The 17,424-nt window shown below is 30.6% G+C and overlaps 2 protein-coding genes across 7 annotated transcripts; one reads left to right on the forward strand and one right to left on the reverse strand.

The window, feature by feature from the left end:
* The first annotated feature begins 7,203 nt into the window (after positions 1-7,203).
* Positions 7,204-10,628, forward strand: LOC102579262 (tryptophan aminotransferase-related protein 3-like). The gene is made up of 5 exons (XM_006361556.2): positions 7,204-7,810; positions 8,762-9,059; positions 9,312-9,604; positions 9,771-10,051; positions 10,149-10,628. Exons 1-5 carry the CDS (start codon positions 7,521-7,523, stop codon positions 10,373-10,375), a joined length of 1,389 nt encoding a protein of 462 aa, XP_006361618.1. The 5' UTR covers positions 7,204-7,520; the 3' UTR covers positions 10,376-10,628.
* A 256-nt stretch (positions 10,629-10,884) lies between these two features.
* LOC102579591 (S-adenosylmethionine carrier 1, chloroplastic/mitochondrial-like) lies at positions 10,885-17,021 on the reverse strand. 6 transcript variants are annotated; one of them, XM_006361559.2, is made up of 13 exons: positions 16,981-17,021; positions 16,718-16,757; positions 15,601-15,702; positions 14,584-14,670; positions 14,174-14,246; positions 13,606-13,696; positions 13,179-13,232; positions 13,010-13,105; positions 12,810-12,899; positions 12,407-12,458; positions 11,866-11,927; positions 11,692-11,772; positions 10,885-11,187 (listed from the first exon to the last, which is right to left on the reverse strand). In XM_006361559.2, exons 2-13 carry the CDS (start codon positions 16,746-16,748, stop codon positions 11,083-11,085), a joined length of 924 nt encoding a protein of 307 aa, XP_006361621.1. In that variant the 5' UTR covers positions 16,749-16,757; positions 16,981-17,021; the 3' UTR covers positions 10,885-11,082. The 6 variants fall into 6 exon arrangements, with proteins under 6 accessions (XP_006361621.1, XP_006361619.1, XP_015170869.1 ...); XM_006361557.2 differs by having other exon boundaries at positions 15,601-15,705; XM_015315383.1 differs by having other exon boundaries at positions 16,718-16,754; positions 16,981-17,009.
* Between the last annotated feature and the right edge of the window lie 403 nt (positions 17,022-17,424).

Consider the following 17,424-nt stretch of genomic DNA (forward strand, 5'->3'; position numbering starts at 1 on the left):
TCTTAGTTCATTAGCGTTTCATTTAATTATCAGTTACAGTCATTCTAATTTTCTTTCCTCTTTCGTTCCATGTGAAATTGGCCCGAGTTCATATCCTCTCCCTTGCATTTTCGAGAGAGCCATAAAGGCTCAAATTCCTCCTATCGAGTCAGTCGACAGAAAAATTTGAAGAACCGGCCATTAAAAATTGACAAACAAGTCCCGAGGTTGAAGGAGCAACCGATTGAGAAATTTGAAAAGATTGGGCCAAAGGCCCACTCTTAATTCATAATAGTTGTATTTTGTTATTTTGGGCCTAAGCCCTTGTCATTTTAATTGTTATTGTTGTATTAGTTTAGGACAGGTGGAAGAATTGAGACTAAGGTCCAAAAGATAGAAAATACTTCTATTATGCTAGAATAGGACAGGTACAAATGACTTAAATGGGCCGAAGGCCCAAAACGAAAATGGGCCCAAATACTGGTTCAGGCGGACAGAAACCAGATTTGGGTCCAACCCTCTTTACTTTACTGTGTTTGTTTTGCTTGTTAGTATTTGTCGTTAATCTTAGGGTTGAAAAGTTCAAATCCCCGTTAAGACGCCCGTTGTGTTTTATCAATTTAGCTAAAATCGATCATCCTCAACAAGACTTAAAGAATAAATGTTGCAAAAATTAGCTCACTTAGACAATATTTAAGTACTTCCCTTTTCCCCCTTAAAATAGTTCTAACTATAAAACAACTTAATTTTGTAAGTCAAACTAATTTAAAATTATTTTAGCCAAATAAATTAATTGTCGGATAACCGCATTAGCGGATATTTTAGGTGCTTTAAAAACTTTCCTAGAATATTAATAGGAACCTCGAACCCCTCTTTAAGTATTTTCAATTGATTCCCTGTTTTAATCTATTGAAAATCAGTTTTCTTGATTTTTTCTTAAAAATTAAGTGACGACTCTTAAACCAATCTAAATATATTTTTAAATAAAACTGTACCATCAGAGTTTTAAGAATAAACATTAAATTTTAAATCGAAATAAAAATTCATTGAAAAATGACAGAAAAAATAATAATAGTATATGAAAATTAAAATAAGGTGCAAGAAAAGCCTTTTCACGATAATTTTTTGAAATATATTGACAACAATTAAAATGAAGCTGTTATTTTATCTTTAAAATTAAGTTTGATTGAATTGAATTAGTACAATGAGAAAAAATATTAAACTAATAACTTTTTAATGTTATTAAATGCATTTTCTTTTTAATTGAGTAGTAGATTAAAAGTTCCGAATTAGGATATTAAAATAATATCTTACTCTCTCCTTAATTATTATGGTATTGCAAACATTTATTTTCCTTAAATCGTGATTCATTTACAGTTATATCCAATTAATTTCTAATGTATTGAATGTGGTTATGGGATATTGAAATAATATCTTTATCTTTCCTGAATCATAATAAAATTATAATTTAATATTTATTTTTCTGAAATGATAATTTTGTTTTAATTCCTAGAACATGTTGTTTCCTATATTGAATGTAATTATAATAAAACATATTGTATTTAGTATGACAAAAGAACTCAAAAATTTGAGAAATTAGATAAATAGTAATCTTAGCTTCTAAAGAAATGTTACATCATCATTTACATATTCAACTTTTTATAAAAGAGTTAAAAAAGAAAAAATAAGTGATTTAAGAAAATTATATAAATAACATTAATGATGAGATGAAGATTAAGAAAAAAAGTGAAATAAATCATTTTTCTATTATTTAAATTTTTAACATAAAATTTCCAATCTTTTAAATTTAAAAATAAATGTTAAAAATAAAAATAAAAATCGAGGCAATAATTATTTTAAAGAAAAATATAACCAAATTTATCAGAAAAATTGGTAAGAATAAATAAGTATCTATTACTAAGAAGGATGTCACTACATTTTCTATTTTAGCTTTATTGTTACATATGAATAGAAACTTCTAGAAGAAGAAATGATCCAAAAATTTAAAATAATGATTCCTTAAATGGTGATTCCTTTTCCATTTACAACTTTTCAATTAATTTTTAATGTATTAAATATGGTTATGGATATTGGAATAATATTTTTATCTTTCCTTAATCATAATAAATTATATTTTAACCTTGTTTTTGTGAAATGATAATTTTCTTTTCATTCATACAACATATTGATTAATATATTAAAATGTAATTATAATAAAACATGTTGTATTTAGTATGACAAAAGAATTCAAAAATTTTGAGAAATTAGATAAAATAGTAATCCTAACTTCTAAGAAATGTCACAATATATATATATATAAGAAAATGATATAAATTACATTAATGATGAAATGAAGATTAAGGAAAGAAGTAAAAGAAATTAATAATAATATTGATGATGATAGGAGTTAAATAAATCATTTTTTTACATTTTATAAATTTTTCAATATAAAAATTTTCAGTCTTTTAAAATAAAAAAATGCTAAAAAAATAAAACTAAAACTAAAAATCGAGGCAACAATTATTTTAAGGAAACAATAACGAAAAATGTCAAAAACATTGATAAGAATAAATAAGTATCTATAATTAAAGATACAAAAAAATCAAGACAAAATAAAAGAAGAAAGAAATTAGAAGAATAATGAGGTTGAAAGAAATAATATCTAATTTTCTCTCTTTTCAAATCACAAAATAATTTTTTGCTTGTTCTCTTCCTAATTTGATACGAATTTCATAAATGGATTGATTTTTTCTCCAAATAATTATTCTTACCCTTTGAAACACTAATCAACCTTCATATAAATTTCTCAATCACAATGAATTTTCTCTCCTTGTAGGAGGAATAAACATTTTTCAAAAGTCTTTCATTTTGAAGAGAAACTTTTGTTACATGATCTCTTTCTTTACATCAATGTCTTCACAAGAATCATGAGATATTCTCTCTTTCTCTTTTGTTAAAAAAGTCACGTGAAGACGAAGAGCCAAAGTGAAGAAATTTGTTCTTATTTGTTACAACTTACAAATGCTCAAATATATTTTTTATTTTATAGGCAAAATAATTATAAACAGTTATGAAAAATGAATAGTTTTTATCTTTTCATCTTCCATTTACTTAAATATATATTAGTGTAATGGATGTTATAAAGAGCATAATTAATTGGGTATGACATAAATACTTTCAGTTTTTTTTTTAAAAATACAAATAAAAAAATACAAAACAAAGATAAAATGTCAAAAAAAAGAAGAAAAAAGATAAATAGAAATGCTGGTCATAGAGATGTGCTACATCAGATTGTCTATATTCAGCTTTATATATATATATATTTGTACATTTCAATTGCTTAGGCCTTTCCGTTTCCCCTCTTCATTCTTTCTAGCTTTTTTTCTATGTTCCGTCTTTTCGTGAGGTAATATCTCATATGGTCACTCAAGTTTGAATACTTCACATAAAAAGTCACACAACTTAGGTTTGTTCACTTTGAAAGTCATTCAACTTTATTTTATAACTCAAAAGTCACTCAACTATTGATATTTCACTTAAAAAGTCACTCAACTATTAATATTTCATTTATAAAGTCACTCAATCAATTTAAATATTTTTTTTCCATTAAATTTTGTTCAAATAAAATATCTATTTTAATTATTTTATCACCACTCTAATTATTTAATTATATTTTTCTTGTGAAAAACGTACTGTAGCGATTGCCAAAAAAATAATTCTCTTTTCTATTCTAGCATTTGTCTAAGTGGAACTAATGGTGAAAAATATTTTTTTTGTTTTTTAGAAAGGTTGGAATCAAGAAGTTAAGAAGTAATCCAAAAAAAGAAAACACTGTAGCAATCTTATTATTTTATTAAAAAATTGTTTAAAACAAAAAATATATTTCAACAAGGTTTAATAAAATAATTAAAATTAGCATCTTATTAATTTTTGAAAATAAGTTAAAATAAAAATTGATTTTAACAAAATTTAATTAAAAAACATTTAAATTAGTTGAGTGACTTTCTACGTAAAATATCAATAGTTGAGTGACTTTCTTAATGAAATACTTATAATTGAGTGACTTTTGAGTTATAAAACAAAGTTGAGTGTCTTTCCAAGTAAACTACTCTAAGTTGAGTGACTTTCTAAGAGAATAGTGGAAAGTTGAGTAACCTCTGAGATATTAACTCTCTTTTTGTAAAAAATCCTGAGGGATTTCTAATTTTGTTACAAAATTTTAATAATCAAATTTCTTTAGAGTTTTCCGTCATGCTTCTATTCTTATTATGTTCAATTAAATAAATGGAAGGACAACTAATTAATAAAGTTGTCATTGTCATTGTCATTGTCATTCATGAGTTCATACTAACAGATAAAATTGAGCTTTCACATCCAGAAAGAAATTTCTTTGTTGCAATTACTTGAACTTTTCATATCAATGGATACATATCTTATTAATTGTGGTTTAATGTTTGCAATTTTAAAAATTCTATTTTTCTCACGATTGTCTGTTAGGACCAGTTGATTGGGTGAAAACTGAAAAGGAAAGATAGTAGTACCAGATGCACTTCGTTGAGATCAATGAACAAATTTAAGGTAGTAAATAGAATTCACACCCAGAACAGAGAATGAAGATTTCTCCAGCAAATTTGAGGACCTATTGAACAAGTTTTCACTTCACGTGAGGTACAATAATATTAGACGATCCTTCTTTTGTTCTCCTTAAAAAAAATACTACATCCGTTCACTTTTAATTGTCATAATTTCCTTTTTTAGAGTCAAACGATAATAACTTTGACTAACATTTTATGATGTGTTTTTTTCGTCTGTAAAAAATGAAATTGATGGAAATTGATCTTCATAGCTTATCTATGATTAGGAAATTGAATGTTGGTGGTTTTTGTCGGTTTTAAGTGGTGAAGGCAATATCAGAAGTAAAGCAGATGGTGACTACAAGGCACATATCACGACTACTACTCCCTCCGTCCCTTTTTAGTTGTCCACTTTAGAAATGGCACACAGATTAAAGCAACAATGATTAGCACAGTGAAGTTACAATTTTACCCTTATGACAACTTTTCACTTCAAAATTACAACCACTTATTTGAAATCAAGTGAAATAAACTGGAGGGAAACAACATACACTTTTACAATTTTCAAAAAGTGTAAATAAGGGTATAATAGGAAAAAATTTGTTGTCCTTTCTTGATTTGTCAAAATGGACAACTAAATAGGGACAATCAAAAAAGGAAATATGGACAAGTAAATAGGAACGGAGGGAGTACTTTGTACAAATTTTAATTGTGATTGGTGGTAAGTTGTAGTCCAATAATTATTGGTTGATATTTGAAGTTTTAATCTTCTTTAAAATGATTGGAACTGAAACACAAAATTCAATGTGAAATTATTGCAGCAGACCATATATATGAAAAACTATTATTTAATTTGCATTTCTTTATGATTGAGTTGTATAAAAATATTCAAGATATTGGGCCGTGCCCCTCTAGACGTAACAGTATTTTCAGGTTTTCCATGCATGCAGACACCTGCAAAAAGTCAACTTAATTAATTATTGATTTAAATATACATTAATTATTGAAACGTGTGCCATTAGACTAAGGAGCACTTTAAAAAACTAAAACTAAAATTATAAATATAAATTAAATATTCAAAAATCAAAAAGCTTCATTGAGAAACGTGTGCAGTAACCATTTCCTAGATACACGCTTCCTTATTAAATAATTAAACAATCTAAATATATATTTACACGCTTCCATATTAATTTACATTAAATAATTTAAATAAATATTTATTAATTATTAATTAATTCAAATCTGTCATCACTAGTAATTATTTATGTTATATTACTAATTACTAATAAGTACTGGTGTAAGATGTAATATATGTTCTATTATGTCTATGTAAATTAAATATTCCTTTATGAATATATAAATTTTATCTTTTTAAAAAAAAGTTTCTGATCAAACTTAAACTATTTGACTTTCGAAAAATAAAATGTGTCACATAAATTGAGACACGGAAAATAGTAATCATCTCAATATACGTGTTCTTGAATCATATTTATAAATTCAATTACACTGTTTTAGAATAAACAAATAAATTATATACTCCATAATCCCAACAATTTAATCATTGATATATTATTTGCACACAAAATATAGACAAATAAATTAAATGGATCAGCATAGCAGACACAATCCAACAGATGTCAACGTACACATCGCTGTTGATTATCTTGCATTAATTGATACATTATTATGGGGCCATGAAATGCTTTATTTTTTTTAAAAAATATTTCAGCAAATCATATAAAGATTTCTATAAAGGAAAATAAAAAATTCAGCCAAATGTGTACAAAAGAAAAATATAAAAGAATTACACACAATATGAATAAACAAATCATTTTATGAACCATGTGACGATTAACAACTAAAAAATATAGTCTATTCGAGAATTGTTTTCTTTTTTCAAGTTTTTCATCCCTAAACACCTAAAAAATTGAACCATGCTGTATAGGGGAGTAAAGACTATCTAACTTAGAGAATAATTAAGACTACTGATAATTTAGACGCGTAGGGTTCAAGTTATTCATCCTACTTAATATATAATGTTCACTGCAAGATCCATCAATTTAGTTCTAAAAGAATCTTTTCACATATGCTTTTGACAAATCACATCATATTTCTTGACCCAATCAAGCAAAGCAAAATAATAATAAAAAACCAATTACAATAATAGAGTTTAAAGAAGAAGAATGGAGTATAAAAATTGTGTCCGCAAGACAAAAAGATCAATTAAATAGCACGTTCCCACTCTTTTAAAAAAAAACATTAATTTGGACGTGGAATCCATTTTATTATGGGAAAATTACAGAAATCACATACTTTTAAGGTAAAATTACAATTTATCCCTTAAAAGTTTATAATTACAGAAATCCCTCAAACGGATACAATAATATAAGCGCTGATACATTAATCTAATGCGCGAGATACATTAATCGTTAAGTAAGATACATTACATTTTATACATGATACACTAAACTGATGTGTGAGATACACTAATCTGATGCGCGAAAATGAATTTTTTTAGAAATTTGTAAACTTATAAGAAATAATGATAATAAGTAAACTAAAATGTGAGAGTTACTTAATTTTTCCTTTTATGAATGCCTTAGAAGGCCAAAGTTTTCAACATAAAGAAACACCTGAGAGGCCCAGACAGCCCATCAGGTTATACAATAAAATACTCACTTTAGCTCTTTCCATTTCTCTGCCCTCCTCGTTTCCTTCTCTCTGTCCGCCGCCTTTGGCTCTTCATCTGTGGGTAATCAACATTCTTCATGACCATCATGTTGTGTATTGCAAATCTAGGTGCTCCTTTCCCACTCTATTTGTTATCTTGCAAATTTTTTTATCTCTATTTTTGATATCCCTTTTACCAAGAAAATAAAGTGTATTTAAGATAACGTTCATTGCAAATTGCAAAAGCCTTCAAATTAGTTCTCAAAGAAAAGAAAAGGAAGCCAATATTATTGTATAATGGCAAAGATTAAGAGTTTTAGTTATGTTTTGTGTCACTTGGTTTTAGTGCTTGTGAATATATATATTTTTAGGAAAATGTATTATTATGATAATGAGAAATTGAGTTGGAGCCAAAGAGCAGCACAAGAAGCAGAAAAAGTTGCATCAATTTCATGTTCTGGCCATGGAAGAGCCTATATTGATGGTTATGTTAATGTTGATGGAAACCCTATTTGTGAATGTTATTCTTGTTATGGTGGCATTGATTGCTCTTTATTTTCCTCCAATTGTTCTGCTAATGTTGAAGGGTAATATTCTACTTTATTCAATTCAATTATAATTTCAATCATCTATCTCCACCGCATCTGTGGATCTCTAATCTCTACCTCACCTGTGGAATTAGATTGAAAATATTGTTGTTGTTAATCGTCATCCATATTCTCTAGCATCTACTTCACCTATGGAATAACACTGAGTATATGTTATTGTTGTTAATCATCTAATTCTAGTCTCTACCTCATCTGTGGAATTGGATTAGGTATATGTTTTTTTGTTGTTAATCATCCATCTCTAGTATCTATTTCATTTGTGGAATTAGATTAAGTATATATTATAATCTAGACTTTAGTCTATATATACCTCTTTTGTGAAACTATACCGAGTATGTCATTCATCTCTAGTCTCTACCTCACTTGTAGAACTACACCGAGTATATTATTGTTATTGATTATCCATCCATCTCTAGTCTTTACCTTACATGTGAAATTAAACTGAAAATGTTATAGTTGTTAATTATTCATCTCTATTGCACTTATAAAATTACACTAAATAATATGTTATTGTTATTTTGTTAATAATCCATCTCTATAACAGTATAACTTGAGGATGGAAGTATATTACTTATCAATCAACAATCTAATTTATATTTTACACATTTTCCCATCCAAAAAGATAGAAAGATTTCTTGTGAATATTCCTTCTAAAAGATTGAAATTGCAAATTTATTCATGTTCAACTGTACTATCCCTTAGGCATGTATTAACTTTATGAGTTATTAATACTGTTTGTGTTTGATATCCTTTTTATAATTAATGCAATGCATGTTATTTTTAATATACCAAATCAAACACTACTGCATCAGAAATAATCTCAGCATAACTACTATCAGCATTACAATTTACACCCCTACCATCCAACCCCTTAAAAAGTTGATTCTTTCATCATTTTATTGTGTAATTGATTGTATAATTAATATGCAGTGGTGATCCTCTATTCTTGGAACCATTCTGGATGCAAAATGCAGCTAGCAGTGCAGTAGTAGTGGCAGGATGGCATAGAATGAGCTATGTATTTCCTAATAATCTGTCCTTTATATCCAAAGAACTTGAGAAAAGCATAAGAAAAATACATGCAATTGCCAAGAATGCTATTACACATGGAAAATACATTATATTTGGAACAGGCTCTACTCAGCTTCTACATGCTGCAGTTCATGCTCTATCTATGGATAATAAAAATTCAACAAAAGTGGTTGCAAATAAAATCCCTTATTATTCGGTAATTCGTTCTCTATTACATATTAATAGTCTGTTTGGCCAAGCTTTTTGGGTAGTCAAAAAAGTAAGATATTTGATCAAGTTTTTGGGAGAAAATAAGTGCTTTTGGGGACTAGCAAAAACTGTTTTTCAAAACTAAAAAATATTTTTTTGAGAAGTAGTTTGGAAAAGCTTGGTATTGTTGCTCAAAAGTGTTTTCGAAATTTATTGAATCAAACACAAACTGTTTCTCACTAAAAGTACTTTTTATCAGCTTTATAAGCTTCAAACGGAATACTTTCAAACACGTAATTGTGAATTTGGAGGAGACTCATCCATGTTGAAGAACAACTCAGATTTTGCTGGAAATGTGATTGAGTTTGTGACTTCACCAAATAATCCAGATGGAAATTTGGAAAGTCCAGTTCTAAATGGTCCAAATGTGAAGCACATTTATGATCATGCTTATTATTGGTCTCATTATACAGCAATTCCAGCTCCTGCTGATGAAGATCTCATGATTTTCTCTATGTCTAAGCTCACTGGTCATGCTGGATCCAGATTTGGGTAATAAAAACAACTCTCCAAGTGAAAAATAGTCGTTTTGGAGTTTCAAATTCCACAAGTGAAACTCCACAACACATTATCCTGGATTTCTCTTGTGAAATTTAAAACTCGAGAACAATGACTATTTTTAGTTACAGAAACAACTAATTGTTATTCATTAATGTATGTGGGCAATTGTGAAAGATGTGAATGTGTATACAAGAATGATGGAATTTATTAGTTTGGCTGAAATGGGTACCTCAAAGGATGTTCAGTTGAGAGCTTTAACACTATTGAAAGTTGTTGCTCAAGGAGATGACAAACAACTCTTCAATTTTGCACAACAAATCTTGACGGATCGATGGAAAAAATTGAGTCATATCTTCTCCCTTACTAAACGTTTTAGCCTCCAAACAATTCCGACTCAGTATTGCATATTTTTTGAAAGAACAAGAGAGCCATCTCCAGGTGACTTCTTTTTACTCTAAGAAAACTTCTACATAAGCTTTAGTTTTGTATGCTTGTGTGTGTTCTAAAAGATAAATCGTTGTGGCGTTGATGGCAGGTTATGCATGGGTGAAGTGTAAGAGGAAAGAAGATAAAAACTGTCAAGAAATCTTCAGAGTTGCAAAAATCACAGGTCGTACAGGTAGACAGTTCTTTGCAGGAGATCGTTATGTTCGATTCAGCTTGCTGAGAGGCCAACATGATTTTGACATGTTGATCCATCGACTGAAAGAATTGATCTACCAAGAATATGAAGCCAATGCACAAGCCATGTCAAGTTTTTAACTATTAGATGATTATGCATATCTTCCCTGTGATTTCATCATGTAATATTATTTACCTTAAAATATCATGTAAACCTTCCTAGATTTTAAGTAGGAGTGCGTCTATACTAGTTAGTAGAAGTGTATTGTCTTGGTTCCCTTATCAGCAAGCGTAATACTACTCTTGTAGTTTCTTGTTCTTCAACTTATGTTACTATATGTTGTTTCGTATGGTTCGATTATAAGATTATTATTGTAGTATTGTTTTGCTACTATCTGTTGTTTTTGTTATTTTCTGTTGTCTCTTGTACTTCCATTACGTCTTTTTCTAAACTTTTTCTGTCTTGAGCAAGGGTCTATAGGAAACAGCCTCTCTACCTCACTTGGTAAAAGTCTGCGTACACTCTAACTTCCCCATATTCCACTTTGTGTGTGACTATACTAGGTATGTTGTAGTTGTAAACCTTCCTAGACTTTCAGATTTTGTTTCATTAAGTATAATAGTTTGAGAATAATAGTGCAGAGAAAAGGAAAGGCAAACTGCACAACATTGACCCAATTCTTCCTGCATTACACTAACACCCCACCATAGGTTGCCCACAATCAACAGGGTTCAACCAACAATAATACACTGAGAAATGAAGAAACGTTTCAAGAGAACTATGTCCAGTCACGTAGCTACGATGTACCTGAGACAAATTGATAGTCCAATTTCGAAGGATTCAAGTTTTAATCAACAGGCTGTTTTGCAGCAACTAATTTCTTTGTCCTTTCAAGTACACCAAAAAATATGGATCCTCCAATACCTATCCAAAGTACTCGTGGCCCTATTCCCTGCAATACAACGGTAAAGAATTAGCTTAGCTTGCTTGATCATCTAAGTTATATTAACTTAATTGTCAACATTACATATAACATCACTTCCCACAAGAATTCTCTGCTGAACTCTATTGCAATATTAGAACTCCTAGTGCTTTTTATATGAAATTGTTGAAGAGAATAAATATTTGAAGGAACTCGTATTACTTTGGACCTTCTTTCCCTACAACGCATGAAAGAGAACAGACGACATCTCAAATTTCAATGGGCAGAGTTTTGACAATAAAGCGCGATAACAAGAGAGAATGATCGAGAATGATGCTTCTATCATATATTATGGCTGACAAACTGACAAGCTATTATAAAAATTGATAGCCCAATCAGTATAAGAAAGTTTATGCCAATCCGTCATCTGCACTCTTCTTTTTGGAGGGACTAGATGAAAAGTTGAATCATAATCACTATGTGTACAAACAAACATATGCACATAATGTAAGTCATAGAACACGAAGTCACTACCTTAAAAAGAGTAGAGGCTCCTTCTTCTCTTGCAATAGTTTTAACACAATGCAAAATGCCTTCATACTGCTTTGCTGAACCCTGCAAACGTAAAATAAACATAAGCAGTCAGGTTTTCAATAATGAATTAGCAAGAGAGAGATTTGCAGTTAGAGAGATGAGAGGGCACCAAACCTGAACCATCAATCTTGTTTTTATCACATCAAGAGGAGTAGTTATAGCTCCTGTTATTGCACCTGCAAGTAATGTAAGATTCAAATGTAACAGATATCTGAAGATCAGAAATTATTGCTGTGATATTAAATGTATAATCAGAAGAAGAATCTAGAAACAAGCTTTGCATATTGTCTCTTTGCATTCATTTCCAATTGATTTCTAATAGGAAACAGACTTTACCATCCAAGACACTACAGCAGATGAAGGACCACTTTCAAGTGAAATGCATCTCTAAAATTCTCCTTTTAAGAAGCGTGTCCCAACTAACATAGATTAGCTTGAAATCGATCCTCAATCCATGAAATATTCCATAGACCGTAAGCAAAAGGCTCTTGTGATTCATAAATATGTGTCATGTTCATGTGTATAAAGATATTTAAAAAAGTATGTTGATTACACATGGATTGTTTATTTAGTGAGGGATTTCCGCAGATATCAGTGTACCAGTCGAAACAGATGATACCATAGAAATTGGAAATAATCTAACACATGTGATTACCTGCAAAGGCACCAATCATTGCATTCTCGGAATCTTTAAGGTCCCTTTTGGCCTGCATAAGAAAAAAGTATGTCTCTTTTCCAAGAATATGAATATAAAAACCAGTCTTTGTAAATTTATGAATAGAAAGAAGAGTTTATATATATAATCATTTGGACAAGTTATGTAAATTCTCTTGTAGTGAAAAGCAGAATGAAATTGAGCAGTTCCAGTTCAATGCATAATAAAAAAATACTATAGATGGATGAAATATTACTGGTAAACTGGTGCTTCAATTTTAGTTTACTTAATTGCACAAAAGAAAGAAGGGTTGAGTTGTACTCTAGCTCCGCCCCCGAGTACGGGTTATATTGAATTTGATTAAAATTGATGACGTGTAAGCATCCATACAGAACCAACTTACAGCTAACTTATACCCCATCCGCAGCTGCTCGTATAAACAGAACTGGATAGCATCAAATGGTAAGTCTCTCAGTAGAAAAGAATCATACCCCTGCACTCGAGAAAGAAAACAATGGGTTTTCAAGAGGCTGGGCAAGGAAAACCGTCATTCAACATAGATTCAAGTTTCTGATAAATTCTGGAAAAATACCCCCTACTTACAGCATAAAGGCCTCTAAACCCTTCCTTAGCAACAATGAGTCGGACCGCATCAGGGGCAGAAGAAAATTGGCCAGTCTGCATCCTTTGCTTAACTACCTGTAAGTTATTCATACCTTAAACCCGTGAAGCAACACCAAAACGTTGGATGGGACAATTAAGGTTTCATTACCTCAGTGGGTACACGAACAATAGAAGAAGCAGCTCCGCCAATAGCACCTGCAGTCTAAATTGAGTGTAAATAAACGTTTATACTTCGATAATTTTGAAATGTGGGACATTTATTGCTTGCCCTTTTCTTAAATTATTCAATGTAAATGCATAGATAATTCGAAATTCAGAAAGGGACAATTTAAAATTATCTTCTACGCTCACATAGATGTGTCAATTTAAATATACTTCCAGAAATAAGAACGAATTACGCGTGAGAGGTTCAAAGAGTTATGTTCCATCTTCAGGATTGTAGCTTAAACTAGGATTTAATATAGTTATAGACTATAAACTGCGGTCACAGATTGCATGGACCCAGATCATTGAATATCTTAAGTAAAGTATAACAAAATAAGGGTTGCTGACATTTTATCAGTTGCAATACTTACCAAATGAGCTAAGGCACTAAGGTTTTCAGGGAAGCTGTCCAGCAATTTTCTCTTCGCAGGTTCATATACACCAATAAATATTGCCGATGCTCTACAAAGAACAATGTAATAATGTTAATCTTGTCATGCATAACAGAGCAGTATGAAAAAGAAAATACAAGAGTAAAGAAAACATAGCAAATAATAGAGAACGCATTACATAACATTCAAGGAAAAAGAACAGTAGCAGTAGCAAAATAATGCGATAACCGAAGCATAAGAAACAACGGGTAATAACAGAAAACGAGAGAATTGGGATTAGTTATGCTGGTATTATATTTTCTCGATTGTTTGGTTTGTAGTATTAGAATAGGAATAGTACCCCGCATTATTAATGGCATGGTTTACTATGTATAAGAATGGTACTGAATAGGTATTATTTTTTCTTATACTTCCTATCAAACGACCCCATAATGAATTGAGAAATGACCTGAGTGTAATTTTTATAATGCACAATGTGCATTGAACAAGAAATTCATCCATGGAATCAAATTCATAAAGTAAAGTACTTGAAATCAAGACTACTTACGGTAAGACTCCAACTAGATTTCCAGCCAATCCTGAATAAAGACCTTTCAAAATGATCTGTCCTCCACCACGAACTGCCTAACATTAAAACATGAACAGCTGGTCAAATCAACTAGTATAGTATAACTGTATAAGAGGTGACAAGATTCACTTAGCTGAAGTCCTTGTATAATTAAAATCAAACTTAAGGAAATTAATACTCAAGTTGGAAGCTTAATGGATGAGAAATAAGAGGTTAAGAAGCAGTTATGAATTTGTCAAAAGCTAATCTCATTGTCTTAACGACTCAGAGCCAGAATGTCAAGTAAAAAAACTTTCAGAGAAATAGTTAGTACGTGCTAAAAAGATACGCAGTAGGAAGAAGGAAGAATATTCATAGAAGATATTCACCAAATGTTTAACAGAATAAACCTGCTTGAAGACGAGTTTTAATTGTATCAATTGGATACAAAGCAGCTTCTACAACAACACCAGCAGCAGCTCCTGATACAGCTCCCTCTAAAGAAGTCCAGAGAAGATATTACAATCATAAAGGAGGGGTAAATGGCCAAAAGCCAATATTTGGAATCTGACAGTAGAAATGTACACAATACCAAAACCAACACAAAAGAGAAGGCAAAAACACAAAAGCTGCAGGGATATAACTCTCAACTAATTTGCCTAGAGGGAAATAACATCAACCGTGTTCATCTACAATCCAGAAGAGCACTTAAAGGTGTCATTCAGCAATACCATCACAGATTTGCACTATCACCAGATGAGAAGTAAATTAATGCCATTTTTCCAAACTATGTGCCGCAATAAGATGATATCGAGAACACAAAGATACCAGATCAAAAATCTTGACTTCTGAGATGATTTCAGTGACAATTGAATATGCTTCTTTTCCACCCTTAAAATGCCTCAGTATTTTCAAAAGCCACTCAAACATAATGTACCTCTAACTTTTTTTAATAGAATGAGCTTCTAGTCAATAAATATATGAATAAACTTAGCTTATGAATTCCTAAGCACTGCATCCTTTGCATATGTTTCTATGCTGACTTCATGCACAGTGGTGACCTATTGCATACACAACAGAGCACAAACAATGGTCCCTGCGTAACACTGTAAGTATGCCAAATTTTATTTCACTTGAAAATTTATCACTTTGTATTTTAGTATTGATATTATTGAGGTTATCCCCATAGCCATCTGAATTTTTTATAAATAAGTGAAACTGAAAGTAAACACAAGTAGTCTCAAAGGCGACCCAAAATTTACCAGAAGAAGCGAAATTCTTTCCTCAGATCTGCTATTTTCATCCTTACTTTTTCAGATTCATATTAAAAGGTTCAGTCACTCTCTAGTAAAGTTAAAAGTCTTGATCTAATCAGCAAGACTCTAGGAAATATTGTGGTAACTTCCAGAGCAATTAGAAGAACTTACCATACAATATGCGTAAGAGATCAAATGGATTCTGTTGTTTGCTGATTGATGCAATAGCTTTTGACTTGTGGTGGGATTTGAGTGCCTCGAAGTTCAGTCTATCTTCTGCAAGAAGAATTTTGTATCATCAAAAGTGGCAGAACGGAACATCAATTGTCTGATTTATCTAACTTTTTCAACAGATCTTAGGAATCATTTGTAAACAGGTAAAAGGTATAAGAACAATGATTTTGCAAATGAAAGTAGCCAAGTGAAAAGGAAAAGCACACACGTCAACCTAATGGCACTTGCCAATGCTTTGAAATATAATTTATTTTTCTTTCTTTGTTTTCTATATATATTCAACTAAATTGTTCTGTAGATACTTTGCCAATTCTACGGTGATGATTCTATAATCAACTTAATAGTTATGCAGATACAATATGAGGTTTTCCCCCAGAGATGCATGCTGCCTCTAATTTGTGAAGGCAGGTGCAACTGCCTCAACTTTTCTTAATGAGGTTCCCTATGATGAAAACTGGCACTTCTCAATAACTCTCCTCTACAAAATATTCTACTCTACTGCTTAGAGCACAATGCAGCTAATGAAAATCCACGGACGACAAACACAACAATTCTTTGCAACAGAAAATATATGCCGTGTTTTCAACTGAATGGAACCAGTCTAGCTAATGCATAACATATGATAATTTACTTTTTCATAATTATAACAATGAAACAGAAAAAGGTTTGCTTATCCAGAATCCTAATAAAAATGAGATTCACAAACTACATACAGTTAACATAAGATCATAAATTCATCATCACGCTGAACTGAAACTTAAACCACGCCAATTAAGCTTCCAAGCAGGCAATGAAAAATTTCCTAAAACATATCTTTAATCATTGCACATAGAGTAAAATTGTCAATTCAACTCCAATCACAAACTTCATTTTGAAAAAAATCATTTATATAAACTCCAAATCGAGCAACAAGATCGTATTCCACGACCGTTAGCTCTTTTACAGCAACAATATACAATTAAAATTCAAATTTTCAATAATTGCAGCCGAATGTAGATCGTAGACTCTTCAATCAAACAAACAAAACTAAGCTTAACATATAGAGGATATTTACCTGGCAATTCCGTCTTCGAGTTGATCGCCATTGCGTACTGCTGAAGAAAAATCAGTAAAAAATGAGTCAAAATTCTACTCTTAACAATTATGAACACATTTAGTCATCGACTATAGCAGATTGCCCACTGAATTAATCAAATTGCAGCAACAAATTAGCTCGAACACCACAATTAGCGAAGAAAATACTAATAATCATGATTACAAAAATGCATAATTTGAAGTTTTCACAAAGAACAGAGATATAGTGCTTTTATAGCAAACCTGTGAATGGAGCTAATATGGCTGCATACAACACACAAAAGAACAGTAGCCGATGCAATAGCTTTCAGGGGTTTAGAGAGTTAGAGAGAAAATGACAAAACTGGTCCCTCATATTTGAGGATAGATTCAAATTAGTCCCTTAAGTATGAATTAAACACTTTCGATCAGTTTAGTTTGCCAAAAGTTTAACATTTAGAGTCTAGGAAAATGTTTTATTGAACTCTATTTGACGGGAACTATGAAAAAAGTATTTAATTCATCAAATTCTAAAATATGTAACACAAAAACTATATTAGACAATAAAAATGTATTTAAAAAATTAGTGAAAATTACACATTAAAAAATTACATCCGACTTCAGAACAAAATTAGAAATATCAGAAACTATATAAAAAACCACTACCGAAAACAAGCGAAAAATCAATCGACGGAACCGAGAGACGTC

The sequence above is a fragment of the Solanum tuberosum genome, unplaced genomic scaffold (genome assembly GCF_000226075.1).
Source record: "Solanum tuberosum cultivar DM 1-3 516 R44 unplaced genomic scaffold, SolTub_3.0 scf00352, whole genome shotgun sequence".
NCBI classification, from domain to species: domain Eukaryota; kingdom Viridiplantae; phylum Streptophyta; class Magnoliopsida; order Solanales; family Solanaceae; genus Solanum; species Solanum tuberosum.